General features: G+C 54.7%; 1 protein-coding gene across 1 annotated transcript; it reads left to right on the plus strand.

Annotated features, from left to right (window-relative positions):
* Positions 1-78: 78 nt before the first annotated feature.
* Positions 79-15116, plus strand: MDN1 (AAA ATPase midasin; the record flags this gene model as incomplete). The annotated part of the gene is made up of 2 exons (XM_062915997.1): positions 79-5665; positions 5724-15116. Exons 1-2 carry the CDS (start codon positions 176-178, stop codon positions 15114-15116), a joined length of 14883 nt encoding a protein of 4960 aa, XP_062762007.1. The 5' UTR covers positions 79-175.
* Between the last annotated feature and the right edge of the window lie 74 nt (positions 15117-15190).

Consider the following 15190-nt stretch of genomic DNA (forward strand, 5'->3'; position numbering starts at 1 on the left):
AGAATTTGGAGACTGGGGCCCTTTGCCCCACCTTTTTTTTTTTGGCGATTTGGAGAAGGTGAAGAAAAAAAAAGTTGGGATAAGGAACGACATTTTTTGATAGTAACAAACAAGTCTTTTGTTTTACAAGACTTGATACAAACAATTCCACGCCATTTTCGACGGATCCTCGATCATGGCCACCATCGACGTGAGCCTGCAGAGACGGTCTCTGCTCCGAGACGCGGCCACGCTCCAACTCCTGCCGCGGGAACTGGTCCTTATCATCCAGGACCATCACACTCACTCGAGCCAGCTCTTAGAGGCCATCGCGACGGCCGCCCTCATTGCGCCCGCCACAGACAGGATATTCGCCCACTTGGACAGCTGTTTTGCCGACATCTGCGCCAGATGGGTCTTGTCCCACCCAAAGCTCGATGTAAAAGTTTTTGCGTCGTTTGCCAGGATCTTGCCGTTTGCGCCGGCTCTGTCTGTGTTTCTTACATCGCATATTCAAGGGGGAGGAGGAGCCGGAGGACTGAGACCAGGACAGCAAATACTCGACCACCTTGACTTGACATCGTTTAGTGATATCGACCTCCCCATTATTCTCCTCGCCTTATGGAGACTCAATAATTTTGACAAGAGAACTTATTCACCACTCTCGAGCCCGTCACAGCTCCAGTCTCTGTTCACCACCCATGCCAACCCTGCAGTGAGATGTCTCGCCATCCGGATTTTCTGCCAGCTCCACGACGCCTCAGACCAGAAGCTGGAGGCTTTGCTCACCAAATACATTGCCCAGGACACCAACCTGATTGCGGATTTGGACGGGAGAAGGGCGGATTATTCGTTTCTGAGCCTGTATGAGGATGCGAGGAGCCAAGAGGTCCAGCGCCTTCGCAGTAGTATCCAGACTGAGCAGCAGCAACAGCAAGAAGGACCGGTTGCTCCAGTAATTCAAAATCTTACCCCCCTTGTTGTCACATATGGCAAGACTGTCCTTCCACGGCCCCTCGGTCCTGTGAACACGCCAAGTACTCTCGCGCTCACTTCGACGACGGTGGAAAATCTCGAGAATCTCGGCAGGCTTTTGCAGAAGCCAGGTCCCGTTCTGCTCCATGGTCTGTCCGGTGCGGGCAAGACATCGTTGGTTCAGGAGGTTGCGAGGGAGTTGGGGAAGCAGGGTGAGATGGTCACGCTGCATCTAAACGAGCAGACGGACGCCAAGATGCTTCTGGGGCTGTACACGACAAATGAGAAGCCCGGTTCCTTCTCGTGGCGCCCAGGTGTTTTGACGACAGCGGTCAGGGAAGGAAGATGGGTCTTGATTGAGGACCTGGATCGTGCGCCGACCGAGGTTATGAGCACGCTGCTGCCCCTTATTGAGCGTGGAGAGCTTCTGATTCCGGGGCGTGGGGAGAGGATACAGGCTACCAGTGGGTTCCGGATGTTTGCGACGGTTCGGACGTTGATGGGAATGAACGACAAGGAGAATCTACCGAATATGATTGGGCAGCGGTTGTGGCAGTTGCTGCATATCAAGGCTCTTCCGAGGGATGACTTGAGGGAGGTCATCGTTGGGAGATATCCGTTGCTGCACAGGTATACGGTTGGGATTTTGGCCGTTTTCGACAGGCTTATTGCTTCGACGAGTGGTTCTTCGAGGCTGTCTCTTGGGCGGACGGTGTTGGACCGGCCCATTGGTACGAGAGATCTTTTGAAGTGGTGTGGGAGATTGGACGATATCCTGCGCTCGGCTGGTGTCAAGACTGGGGAGGAGCCCGTCACGGATACTACGAGAGACCGGATGTTCCTGGAGGCTGTGGACTGTTTCGTCAGTAACATTCATGAAATTGCTGCTCGCAATCTGTTGATTCAAGCTATTGCCAAGGAGATGCATCTTTCTCCTGAACGCGTTCGGCATTATCTCTCACATTACATCCCTGATATGGTGGACTCCGAGTCACGGCTGACGATTGGCCGTGCCTCTTTTGTCAAGTCACGGAGGTCTGGCAGGATCACCAAGTCAAAGAGACCTTTCGCTACTACCGTTCATGCCAAGAGGCTGCTCGAGCAGATTGCCGTTGCTGTCAAGCACCGTGAGCCCCTTTTGCTCGTCGGTGAGACCGGCATCGGTAAGACTACGGTGGTTCAGCAACTTGCCGAGTCGCTCGGTCACCAGCTCGTTGCCGTCAATTTGTCTCAACAAAGCGAAGCTAGTGATTTGCTTGGCGGTTTCAAGCCGGTCAGCGCCCAAAGTCTTGCCATGCCCATCAAGGAGGAGTTTGAGGATCTTCTTGAGAAGACCGGTGTCTCTGCTGAGAAGAACAGGGAATATCTTGATCGTATTGCCAAGAGATTTGTCAGGGGCAAGTGGAGAGAAGTCTCCAAGGAGTGGCGGAAGGCTCCCAAGATGTTTGAGGCTATTCTTGAGAAGCTGGAGAGCGCCCAGACCAAAGATGAGCCAGCCGAGGAGCAGCCAGCCAAGCGCCGCAAGACTGGGTCGACAAAGCTGCAACGGTTGCGTGACTTGAGACCTCGCTGGGATACCTTTTCTCAGAGTCTCGATCAGTTCGATAGGCAGGTTGCCAGCGGGGGTGCTTTCGCCTTTGCCTTTGTCGAGGGCAAGATTGTCAAGGCTGCCAGGAATGGCGACTGGATTCTCCTGGACGAAATCAACCTTGCTTCGCCCGACACGCTGGAGAGCATTGCTGGTCTCTTCCAGACGACACCCTCTCTTCTTCTCTCAGAGACGGGAGAAATCGAGAGGATCCAGGCACATCCAAACTTTCGTGTTTTCGGCGCCATGAACCCAGCCACCGATGTGGGCAAGCGAGATCTCCCACTCGGTCTGAGATCTCGCTTCACCGAGATATATGTTCAGAGCCCCGATCGGGATAAGAAGGATTTGCTTACCATCATCAAGACTTATCTGGAGGGCAACAACAGCACCATTGACCGCTTGGCTGATGATGTTGCTGATTTGTATCTTGAGATCAAGCAGAGGGCAGAGGCGAAGCAGTTGGTCGACCAGGCCAGTGAGGTTCCTCACTTCAGTTTGCGTACCCTGACACGGGTGCTGACATACGCCAACGATGTGGCTCCTGTGTATGGACTCGACCGTGCCTTGTATGAGGGTTTCTGCATGTGCTTTACTACTCTGCTCAGCGAGGAGTCGGAGCGCACAGTCAGGCCGCTTATCCACCAGCATCTCCTCAAGAAGTCCAATATTCTCACTCAACCACCGAAGAAGCCCCTCGATGGAAAGCCTTATATCTCCTTCAAGAACAGGGACAAGACCCATGAGTACTTCTTGCTTCAAGGCAACCACGAGCCCATTGTGCGAGACGACTACATCATCACACGCTACGTTGAGCGCAATCTCCTCAACCTTGTCCGCGCCACCTCTACTCGGAGGTACCCCATCCTCATCCAAGGTCCCACATCCGCAGGTAAAACAAGCATGATTGAGTACCTGGCCAACTACACTGGCAACAAGTTTGTCCGCATCAACAACCACGAGCACACCGATCTCCAAGAATACCTGGGCACTTATGTCTCTGATTCGGAAGGCAAGCTCAGGTTCCAGGAGGGTTTGCTCGTCCAGGCCATGCGGGAAGGCTCCTGGATCGTGCTCGACGAGCTGAACCTGGCGCCTACCGATGTTCTCGAAGCTCTCAACCGCCTGTTGGACGACAACAGGGAGCTGCTCATCCCCGAAACTCAAGAGATTGTCCGGCCGGCAGAGAACTTTTGTTTGTTCGCCACGCAGAATCCCCCTGGCTTGTACGGTGGCCGCAAAGTCTTGTCCCGCGCTTTCAGAAACAGATTCTTGGAGCTTCACTTTGATGATATTCCAGAAAGCGAACTCAAAGAGATTTTGCAGCAGAGAAGCAGGAACACGGCCCCTTCTGACTGCGGGAGAATCGTCAACGTTTACAAACAGCTCACCCGCCTCCGTCAGGAGTCCCGTGTTTTTGAGCAAAAGAACTCTTTTGCTACGCTGAGAGATTTGTTCAGATGGGCTCTTAGAGAGTCGGAGACACGACAGGAGATCGCTGAACATGGCTACATGCTTTTGGCTGAGAGAGTCCGCAAGCCGGAGGAGAGGGACGAGGTTAGGAAGGTTATCGAGCAGGAGTTCAGGGTCACTATTGACTCGGCCAAGCTGTATGATCTTGACACTGCGCCTGAGCTGAGAAATGTCAAGGCGAGGAATAGCCAGGGGGTTATCTGGACGAGGGCGATGAGGCGGTTGTATGTTTTGGTCAAGAGGGCGATCAAGAACAATGAGCCGGTTTTGCTGGTGGGTGAGACGGGTTGTGGTAAGACGACTGTGGTGCAGTTGCTGGCCGAGTTTGAGGGGCAGGGGTTGCACATTGTGAATGCGCATCAGAATACGGAGACGGGGGATTTGATTGGTAGTCAGAGGCCGGTGAGGAACAGGGGGGCGGTTGTGGATGCTCTGTTCCGGGATTTGGAGGAGCTGGCGGGTTTGCTTGGGAGGGAGAGGGGGGCTTTGGAGGAGTTGCAGGAGTGGTATAGGTCTCTGTCGGCTGACGAGCTGGCAAGGGTTCCGGAGGCATTGAGGGCGAAGATTCATGCTGGGATCACGAGAAGCAAGGCCCTGTTTGAGTGGAGTGACGGTAGTCTCGTTCATGCCATGAGGGAGGGCAGCTACTTTCTTCTTGATGAGATTTCTCTCGCAGATGACTCGGTCCTGGAGCGTCTCAATTCGGTCCTTGAGCCTCAGCGCACGCTTCTTTTGGCCGAGAAGGGCGTCGACGACTCTTTTGTTCAGGGCACCGAAGGCTTCCAGTTCTTTGCTACCATGAACCCCGGTGGCGACTTTGGAAAGAAGGAGCTTTCTCCGGCTTTGCGCAACCGTTTCACTGAGATTTGGGTGCCCGCCTTTTCGGATGTGGAGGATGTTCATGACATTGTCGTCTCCAAGCTCGACAAGAGATTCAAGCAGGGGAAGAGCACCAAGTCGAAGCCTGTCTCCCAGATCATCGTCGAGTTCGCTTATTGGTTTGGCAAGACCTTCCGTCCTTCTTCGGCTACTGCTTTCTCGGTCAGAGATATCCTCTCCTGGGTCCAGTTCATGAACACGTGCCCCTTCAAATCCACTGATCTCGCCCTTCTTCACGGTGCGGCCATGGTGTTTATCGACACCATCGGTGCCAACCCCTCCGCTCTCATCTCGGTCGACCCCAAGGAGATGGCCTCACAGCGCCAGCAATGTCTCCAGCAGCTTGGTGCTCTTTGCGGCAAGGACCTCAGCCAGCTGTACTTTCAAGAGCCAGAACTCGAGATCACCCCCGGAGCTCTCTCCATCGGGGATTTTGGTGTCGAGAGGTCCGAGGCTGCCAAGCCTGATGCCGGTGATGAGTTTGCCGTTCCTACCACCAAGATGAATGCCATGCGCGTGATTAGAGCGCTGCAAGGGACGAAGCCGATTTTGCTGGAGGGCAACCCTGGTGTGGGCAAGACTACGTTGATTACGGCTTTGGCGAGGGCTTGTGGACGGCCGCTGACGAGGATCAACCTGAGTGATCAGACAGATCTGATGGATCTGTTTGGTACGGATGTGCCGGTAGAGGGGGCGGAGGCGGGTAATTTTGTCTGGCAGAATGCGCCGTTTTTGGAGGCGATGCAGAAGGGGGAGTGGGTCTTGTTGGATGTAAGTGACACTGTTTTGGATCAGGGATAGCGGGGCTGTGACTGACATGATTTTACAGGAAATGAACTTGGCTTCTCAGACGGTTCTGGAGGGTCTGAACGCCTGTCTTGACCATCGTGGAGAGGTGTACATTGCCGAACTGGACCAGGTTTTCAAGCGCCATCCCGACTTCAAGCTGTTTGCTGCCCAGAATCCTCATCACCAGGGCGGTGGTCGTAAGGGTCTTCCTAGTTCGTTTGTCAACCGTTTCACTGTGGTCTACTCGGACGTCTTCACCAAGGAGGATTTGCTTCATATTACGGCCAAGAAGTTCGCCAAGATTGGGGAGGATACTCAGCATCGTCTTATCGAGTTTATGTCGAAGCTTGATGACGAGGTTGTTGGCAGACGGTCGTTTGGTGCGCTCGGGTCTCCGTGGGAGTTCAACTTGCGTGATACCCTTCGCTGGGGCGATTTGTTGACTTCCGACAAAGCCCTCTTGGCCGACCGCAAGCCGGATGACTATCTTGATGTCATTATTCGACAGCGTTTCCGGTCAGAGCGTGACCGTGAGGCGGTCAACAAGCTCTTTGCTGAGATCTTTGAGCGGATGCCTGAGCAGCATGGCCTGTACCATGATATCAATCCCTATTTCTGCCAGGTCGGGCTTGCTACCATCAAGCGGAATGCGCTGTCGCAGCCGACGCATTTCCCGGCGATCGATCCAATTGCCAGGCTCAAGGAGATTGAGTCGATTTTGATTGCTATTGAGCAGGACCTGCCGTGTATCTTGGTTGGTCCTTCGGGCAGTGGGAAGTCGTCTCTTTTGGCCCACGTTGCGGCTTTGGCTGGTAAGCCTATGGTCATCTTCCCGCTTAATGCGGATGTCGATGCCATGGATCTTATTGGTGGCTTTGAGCAGGCTGATCCTCACCGTGAGGTGCAAGCGGCGTTGTCCAGGTTCAGACAGGCTCTTCAGGACCAGATTCTCAGCACTCTGCCAAGCATGGTGGCGCGTGTGGCTCTAGATGTGTTGACTGCCTTGGGGTCCTCCTTGACCGGGGAGGCTCATCAGTATGAGACTCTTCTACCACTCATCGAGAGCCTTCAGGTCGATCCAGCTGTCAACCAGGAGCTCGCCACTCTTTTGGATCAGGCAAAGGAGGCTTTACACAAGCCGTTGACGCTCGAGAACCCGAGATTCGAGTGGCTCGATGGTGTCATTGTTCGGGCTGTCGAGACTGGCGCTTGGTTGGTCCTCGATAATGCCAACCTTTGCAGTGCTTCTGTGCTGGATAGACTGAACTCGCTCTTGGAACGGCCGAATGGTATCCTCAGCATTAATGAACACAGTGGTCCGGGTGGTGAGCCGAGGATCATTAAGCCCCATCCTGATTTTAGGATTTTCCTGACGGTCGATCCGAGGTATGGAGAGCTGTCGAGGGCTATGAGGAATCGTTCGGTGGAGATTTATCTTGATGTTCTTCCTGCTGGGACAAGTGTTGTTGTTGAGAGGATTGCACCTGTTGATGGGACGCTTCAGAGATACCATACTGCTGCGAAGTTGGTGTCGTCTCAAGGCACCGAAGAGGGACAGCTTATTCCTTTGGCGTTTGATGCCATTTCCCTTGGAGACAGCAGCCGTCTTGATGCTTACATCAACATCATACGCGAGGCTCTCAGCGATGGCTCGCCATCTCCTGTTCAGTCACCCGACGTCCTGCAACATCTTGACCTGCTCTTGTCTTACATCCACCATGAAGACGCCGGTGAACTCCGCCAGGCCATCGCGGGGTTGTACACCCCGTCCCCGGACAAGATGCTCATGCCTCTTCACCCGTTGATCAACTCCCCTATGATGCCGCTCCTGGACCAAGCCCGCGAGGGACTCACCTGCTGGCTGGCAGTCTGCTACGAGCTCTTTATCGACATCCAAAAAGCAGAAAAAGCCATGGCTGGTCAACTCTCCAAGGTCAACGTCAGCAAGCCATCCTCGTTGAACCGCCTGCAGAGGTCGTTTGTCGCGGACAAGGTCGCTTCCCTCGCCAAGGACTCCACGGTCAACTCTGTCCGGTTTTTGGCGTCGGTTGTCAAGGCAATCAAGGGGTACATCTCCACCAGCACTGCCGAGCCTGGAAACTGGAAACAGCGCCGCGCTATCCTCCGCCGCGTGGTCCTCTTTTGGAAGAGGACATTCTCCTTCCTCATTGCGTCTCAGTTCGAGGAAGCGAGATTCCAGTCCCATTTGACTCAGGGTGCTAACCTCCTCCGCCGATCTCTTGCCATGGCTGGTCGAGATGATGAGGGGATTCAGAAACTACTTGTCTCGATTGAGGAATTTCTCGAGCGGGACTTTGTCGTTGGGTTCAAGCTTGTGACAGGTCTCTCCATGGAGACGATGTGGCGGGCTTTACGTCCTGATCCTATTGCTGACCAGGCTACGCTTGAGCAAGTGATGGAGCTGGAGAGGTTGGCGGATAGGTTTGATGAGATGAGGTGGAGGGTTGATGTTGATATCGCCACCCTGAGAACAGTTCAGGATTCCATGGCGAGGATCTATGCTGTTGTTCGCACGGGGAAGGTGGATGGTGCCTCTCTCGTCAAGGACCTCCAACAGGAGATTTCTGCGTTGGAGGCAAAGATTGGGGTGCACTCTGCCGCTCACGAGCCTTTTTTCGCGAGTAGTTTTGAGGGGTTGAGGCAGGTGGGGGTGTTGCATAGGATATCAACCGGGGGGAGGATCGGGGAGGGGAGTGGTGATGTGGATGTTTTGTCGAGCTTGCCTACTGCCAGTCTGATGAGGATTCAGTGTATGAAGGGGACGGGTTTGCAGGGGGTGGATTGTGTTCTTGCGCAACAGGGACAGGGGAGTGAGGTGGTGCACCCTTGGGAGGGGGAGCTTTCAAAGGCGTTGTTGAGGAGGTATGAGGCGGCGGCTTCGGCGAGTTTGGGCCAGCTGAGGAGTTTGGAGGTGGAGATGCCTATCATGGGGCGGGCGTTGGCGGGGGCGAGTGAGGCGCTTGCTGCTGATCCTCTGGGGAAGGCGGAGGGGCTTTTGGTGAGGTTGATGGGTGAGGTGATGAGTGCTCATGACCCGTCCCGGAAAGGGGGAGTGGAGGTGTTGTTTGAGAGTTTGGTCAAGGGGGCTAGGATGGGGGCGGTGGAGTTGGGGGAGCTGGGGGAGTGGTTGGAGCAGAGTGAGCAGCTTCAGATGATGGAGGGGGGAGATTGGCCGGGGCATGTGGTGGAAGTTTTCAGAGGTCACTTTGCAAAGGCTTTGTTGGCGCTGGTGGCGGCGAGGAAGGGGTTGCAGCCTAGGTCGGCGTTTGCGAGCATTGCGTGGGTGAGGTTTGCGCTGGGGTGTGTGACGCTTTTTGTGCCGGATAAGATCTTTGATCCGCATCATCGGGCGCAGATTGAGGCCGAGGAGCATCAGGAGCTTTACGTGGGTCTTCAGAGGGAGATTGCTGCTCTTGAGGCCTTTGAGGTGGCGTTTACCGGGCAGAAGACGGGCATCCGATTGAAAGCTCTGGCTGAGGAGGCGGGTGGATTGGGAGAGCCGCCTGCGGTTCAGTCGATTTACCGTCCTGGGGGTGGTGAGCTGCGCAGTTTGCAGGGGGAGTTTAGCAATGTTCTCGGTGCCCTTTTGGCGAACGATGTTGCGACGACGCATCTCAAGTCTATCATGTCGTCTTCGACTGAGGTTACTGAGGAGCTTTCGCTGGTGGAGCAGAACGTCTCGCTTCTTATTCACCGGTTGACTTCCCGGTTTGGGGCTTATCAGGATCTGACCATGCCGCTGGTCAGTTTCCTTCGCTGCCTCAAGATGGGCCTTTCCCTTGGGAGGGGTGTTGTACCCCCTGCCACGGCATCTGAGGATAACGAAGACGAGGACAACAAATCCGAGGTCTTGGTCTCTGTCACGCCCTTTCTTCAGGGGACGGTCTACCGCGCCGAGACGGAGGATCTTCCCCTGAGAAACTTTGCGTTCTTGTATTTTGTCCAGACGGTTGCTGCTGTTGAAGGCAAAAATCAACTTCCCCCATCCATGAGGAAACAGCTCTTTGAGTCACTGGCCTTCATCCACGAAGTCTACAGCAAGAAGTTTGAAGAGGACAAGCGCAAGGAAGTCGAAGCTAGCGGGCTGAGTTATGTCCACAAGGGCAGCTTGGAGGACGAGAAGGAGTATGACCGGCAGGAATTCGACAGTCTCTTCCCTGATTATCAAGACGAGGGCGACGACGATGATCACGACAAGACCAAGGTCAGGAAGCCCAAAAAGTCGAAGCGGTCGGGCAAGGATCTCGCGGTGATGCTCGCCGAGGCGCATGAGAAGATTTTCCTTGGGAGTCAAGAGCCGCAGGTGATGATCAAGGAGCTTTGCACACAGGTTGCCAGGACAATCGCCAGATCAAAGGGTGGGCAAACGGGCCCGGAGATGGACGCTATGCTACTCCCCGCTACGCTGCTTGTGTTTGAGGACTCGGTCAAGGCCTTTTCGGCCAGTGTCGAGACGGGCGATTACAACTTTTACACTGATGCCCACCTCGCTGAGGTTCGCAAGGTCTTGAACCTGGTTAATGCCATCCGCAATCGGTTCCTTGAACTGCAAGGGATCGACGAGATTGGCCATCATCAAACGCTTGCTGATGTTATCCTTGCATGTGACAAGGTTCTCGAGATGGCTATTGACGACCCGCTTGCCAAGATTATCACAGCGATTGAGAAACTGCACGCTCATGTTTACGAGTGGCATGAAGGCGGCTGGGCTACGGCTGCTAATAAGGCTGTGGCGCTGTATGAGAAGCTGCGGGATACGATTTGTGACTGGAGGAGGTTGGAGCTGTCGTCTTGGTCGCGGTTGCTGGATGTCGAGGTCAAGAAGACGCATGATGCGGCCAAAGCTTTCTGGTTCGACGCGTACAATGACGTTATCCTCAAGTCGTGCGTGTTTCTTGAGGAGGGGTTGCTCAAGGAGTATGCGGTTGAACTTTTGGAAACTCTCTCGACGTACTTTACTGGTGATCGCTGCACTGTTGGGCAGTTCAAAGCGCGGTTGGGGTTGTTGAGGCAGTTGAAGAGCCAGCTTGATCTGCTGACGAGGGATGAGAAGGAGTTTGGCGTTGTTGGCGAAGCGGTGGAGAATAGTATCAGGTACTATGGACGGTATCTAGGCAAGGTGGAGGAGTATATCAAAAATGGGAGGCAGCCGCTGGATAGGAGTATGAAGGATGTGTTGTTGATGGGGAAGTGGAGGGATAAGAATATTGAGGCTTTGAGGGCGAGTGCACGGAAGTCTCATGAGAAGCTGTTTAAGCTGGTGAGGAAGTTCAGGGCAGTGTTGGAGCAGCCTGTCAGGGTCATTACTGATCAAGGGCTGCCGGAGGAGAAGTATGAGGGGGTTGTTGGGGGGGAGATGGTGGTCAAGAAGGTTGAGCACAGTGTGGATCCCAAGGCTATCGAGGTGTGTCGGGAGATGGTGCCTGGGATTGAGGCTCATCCTCAGTGGAGTCGGATGGTGAATCTACCCGGGGTGCTGAAGGCTATGGGGAGACATGGCTCGCTGCCTGCGGGTGTTGTTGGGGCTGCGAAGACAGTGGATGAGTACATCACTGATTTGGTCTCTTCGATTGCCGAGTTGAGGAAGGAGACGCCTAGCACGCTTACGGATGAGAATAAGGAGGCTGTGAGACATCTCAAGACTCGCAAGGTTACGCTCTTTAGCGAGACCCTCAAGACCCTTCGCGCTATGGGCTTCAGCCGCAACTTGGGCACGAACATTCTCGACAAGCAGAGCAGTACGCAAAAGGTTCTTGTTGGGTCGGGGTTGGTGCCTCATCTTTCTGGGCCGGAATTGGACGCGCTTGAGTACTTTTACCACAAGACTCTTGACCTAGCTCCCAAGGTCCGCAAGGCTGCCAATGACCATAATGAGGATCTCAACAGGGAGGTTGTGGGGAGGAGTGTTGGTTTCTTTGAGGGCGTGCTGCATGTCATGTTCAAGCAGAGGCAGTTTTTGTCCAAAACTGCGCATGCTGACCAGGCACTCGAGGAGGCGATTGCCTACGTCAGGCAGCTTTCTATTGCTGGAGAAGGGTCTTTTGCGCCGGAGACCAAGCAGACCAACTACGCTCAGGTGCTGAAGTGGTTGGTGCAGATTGTCAAGTTTGGTGTTCATCTTGTTGATGTTCACGGCAAGCTTGGTCAGATTGACAATAAGCCTGTCGAGTCTAGGTTGGGTGCTTGGGTTGAGACGTTTGCCAAGTTGGAGAAGACTCAGCTGAATCTGCCTCAGCTTCCCGAGGGCTTTGTTTCCATGCCCCAGGAGACTCTCCAAGTCGACGTCGAGAGGGAGTTGGCCGCTTTGAAGACTGACCTTCCAGTCCTCGCTCAAGAGCGTCCTGATCTGGCATTTGTGATGGAGCAAATCAACCTCTGGACCGACATCCAAACCACCGCCGAAATCACCAACGGCCCCCAACACTCTGGTATTGACACCTTTGCCAACTCAGCCCTGACCCTCACAAGCAAAATCTTGGTCGCCCTCCAAAACTTCCAAAAGGTCGCCTCCACCCTCCCCGCAACAACAGAAGACCCAAGCTGGCTTGTGACATACGGGGAGGCCCTCCAAAAGTCCATCGACGCCCTCCGCATGCCCACCATCACAAACGACATCACCTCTCTAATCTCCCAGCTCCGCTCCATTCCCACACCATCAGTCGCCACCCCGATTTTACGACTAGTTCTACCTATCCTACAGCAATACTCGGCCTCCTGCCTTGACAACATCACCCAATTCACCTCCCTCCATCGCACCCTCTGCCGCCTAGGCTACACCCTCTCCACCTCCTTCACCATAATCTCCTCCCAAGGCTTCTGCACGCCCAGCGAACCGTCCAACGAGAAGTCCAACGAAACCGGCAACGTCGAAAACGACGGCACTGGCCTCGGCGACGGGGAAGGAGCAGAGGATATCAGCAAGGACATCCAACCTGACGAGGACCTCACCGAGCTGGCTCAAGACAAGAATAATAACACGCAGGGTGACATTGAGGAGCACGACGACGCGGTTGACATGGGGGATGATGAGTTGGAGGGTGAGCTTGGGGATGTGGCGGGTAAGGATGAGGAAGAGGAGGATAAGGACGGGAGTGATGATGAGGGGGATGATGAGGATGTGGATGAGCAGGCTGGGGATGTGGATGATCTTGATCCTACGGCGGTGGATGAGAAGATGTGGGATGGGAGTGGGGAGGATGAGGCGGAGAAGGATCAGCAGGGGGAGGGGGAGAAGGGGGAGAGGGATGAGAGTGATACTGTTGCTGCTGAGGAGAAGAAAGACGATAAAAAGAAGGAGGGGGAAGAGAATAAAAGGGAGGGGAATGAGAAGGGAGAGGAGGATAAAGAAGGGGAAGATGAAGAAGAGGAAGGGGAGCCGGGGGATGAGAATGAGGGGGTGGCGATGGAGGAGTTGAATAAGCAGGATCAGAATGTGGATGAGCAGGAGACGTTGGCGTTGCCCGAGGATATGGATGTTGACATCAGTGATGGTGAAGAGGAGGAGGAAGATGATTTGGATGGGTTGAGTGACGTTGATCCTGATAAGATTGATGAAGAGGAGAAGATAACTGGGGAGGATGATGCTGATAGCGATAATGGCGAGGAACAAGAAAAGGGAGAGGAAGAACATCAGAAAGACGAGGAGATTGACGAGGCGGGGGCAGAAGAAGAAGGAAAGATTGATGCGGCGGGTGAGAGAGAAGAGGAGATGGATGTTGACGAGCAAGGGGACGAAGGCAGGGAAGATGAAGAGGAGAAGCCCAAGCCGATGCAGGATGATGGCGGTGGTGTTGATCAAAATGACGTCGCGCCTAGCGAGGTTCAGAACGGGGGTGGTCCGGCGCAAGATGATGCGAATGACATGGAGCAGGATGAGACGGAGAACAAGGCTGCGCAGAGGGAGTCTGGCGCTGTGAGCAAGCAGCAGGCCGAGCAAGACAAGGCGCCTGGTGCGGAAGGTCAATTGTCGACGATGGACCAGGAGCAGGGTCCTTCTGATCAGCCGGAGGATGACTCCAAGCAGGCTCAGCCGTTCAAGAAGCTGGGTGATGCTTTGGAGAGGTGGTATCGCAACCAAAAGGACATCCAGGCGGCTGACGATCAAGAGAGGCCCGAGAAGCAGGCGGAGGACATGTCCAAGGCCGAGTTTCAGCATCTGCAGGATGACACCGCCGAGGCAGACGCGCAGGCTTTGGGGACGGCGACGGACGAGGAGGCAAAACCCATGAATGATGCCATGGCCATCGACAACGAGATGGAGGAGCAAGGGCAGCAGGTTCTTCCCGAAGATGAACAACCCGAGGAAGGGGGCGATGTCGATATGGAGGATGCCGAGCCGGCCGAACCCCAAGATGGCATCAAGAACGAGCGTGAGGACGGCCGTTCAGGCGTGGCTACCCACCGGGGCGCTCCAGACAACAGCAAGACCCCCGGTGACGAATCCGCCCCCAACGGCGCCGAAGACGAAGACGTTCAAGAAACTTCTACTCAACTCTCCGCCACCCATCTTACGGATGAAGACCGCCCTCTCCGCCCTTACGACGAGGCGCTAGAGCTCTGGTCGACCTTCCAGCAGAAAACCCAAGGCCTTTCCCAGTCTCTGTCCTCCCAACTGAGGCTGATCCTCGCACCAACCCAATCAACCAAGCTCTCGGGCTCCTTCCGCACAGGAAAGCGACTCAACATCAAGAAAATAATCCCTTACATCGCCTCGTCGTACAAGCGGGACAAGATCTGGATGAGGAGAGCCATCCCCTCCAAGCGCGCATATCAAATCCTGTTATGTGTGGATGACTCCAGCTCCATGTCTGACGAAAACAGGTCTTCCTCTGGCCGTCTCGCGCTCGAATCATTAGTGATGGTCGCCCGCGCCTTGACAATCCTCGAATCAGGCCAAATTGGAGTCCTGGGCTTCGGAGAAGAAGTCTTTACCGCCCACTCGCTAACCTCACCCTCCTTCTCCTCTGGCGACACAGGCGCGAGGGTCCTCCAGAATTTCACCTTTCAGTCTGCCGGGACGGATATGATCAAGCTCATGCGCGGGGTGATCGATCAGTTCCGTGACGCCCGCCTAATGTCCCAGGGAGGGGAGGATCTCTGGCAATTAGCGCTAATCTTGTCTGACGGCCTGGTCCAGTCGAGGGATCATGCCAGGCTGAGACCGCTGCTGAGGGAGGCGACGGAGCAGAGGGTGATGGTTGTTTTTGTTGTCATGGACGACGTCAGGGATAAGAAGGGGCATAGCGTGCTGGAGCTGAAGGAGGCGAGGTTTGGGGCTGATGGGGTGCCGGTTGTGAGGCGGTATCTGGATAGTTTTCCGTTTGAGTATTACTTGATTGTGCACAATCTGGAGGACTTGCCGGGGGCGCTGGCGGGGGTGTTGAGGAGTTGGTTTCAGGAGGTGAATGCTTAGAGGGTGGGTGGGTAGGTGGTGATGATGGGGGAGGAGAAAGTATGAAAAGGAGAAAAGAAAATGAAGATAAATAA

Source organism: Podospora pseudopauciseta (genome assembly GCF_035222475.1).
Source record: "Podospora pseudopauciseta strain CBS 411.78 chromosome 7 map unlocalized CBS411.78m_7, whole genome shotgun sequence".
Taxonomy (NCBI): domain Eukaryota; kingdom Fungi; phylum Ascomycota; class Sordariomycetes; order Sordariales; family Podosporaceae; genus Podospora; species Podospora pseudopauciseta.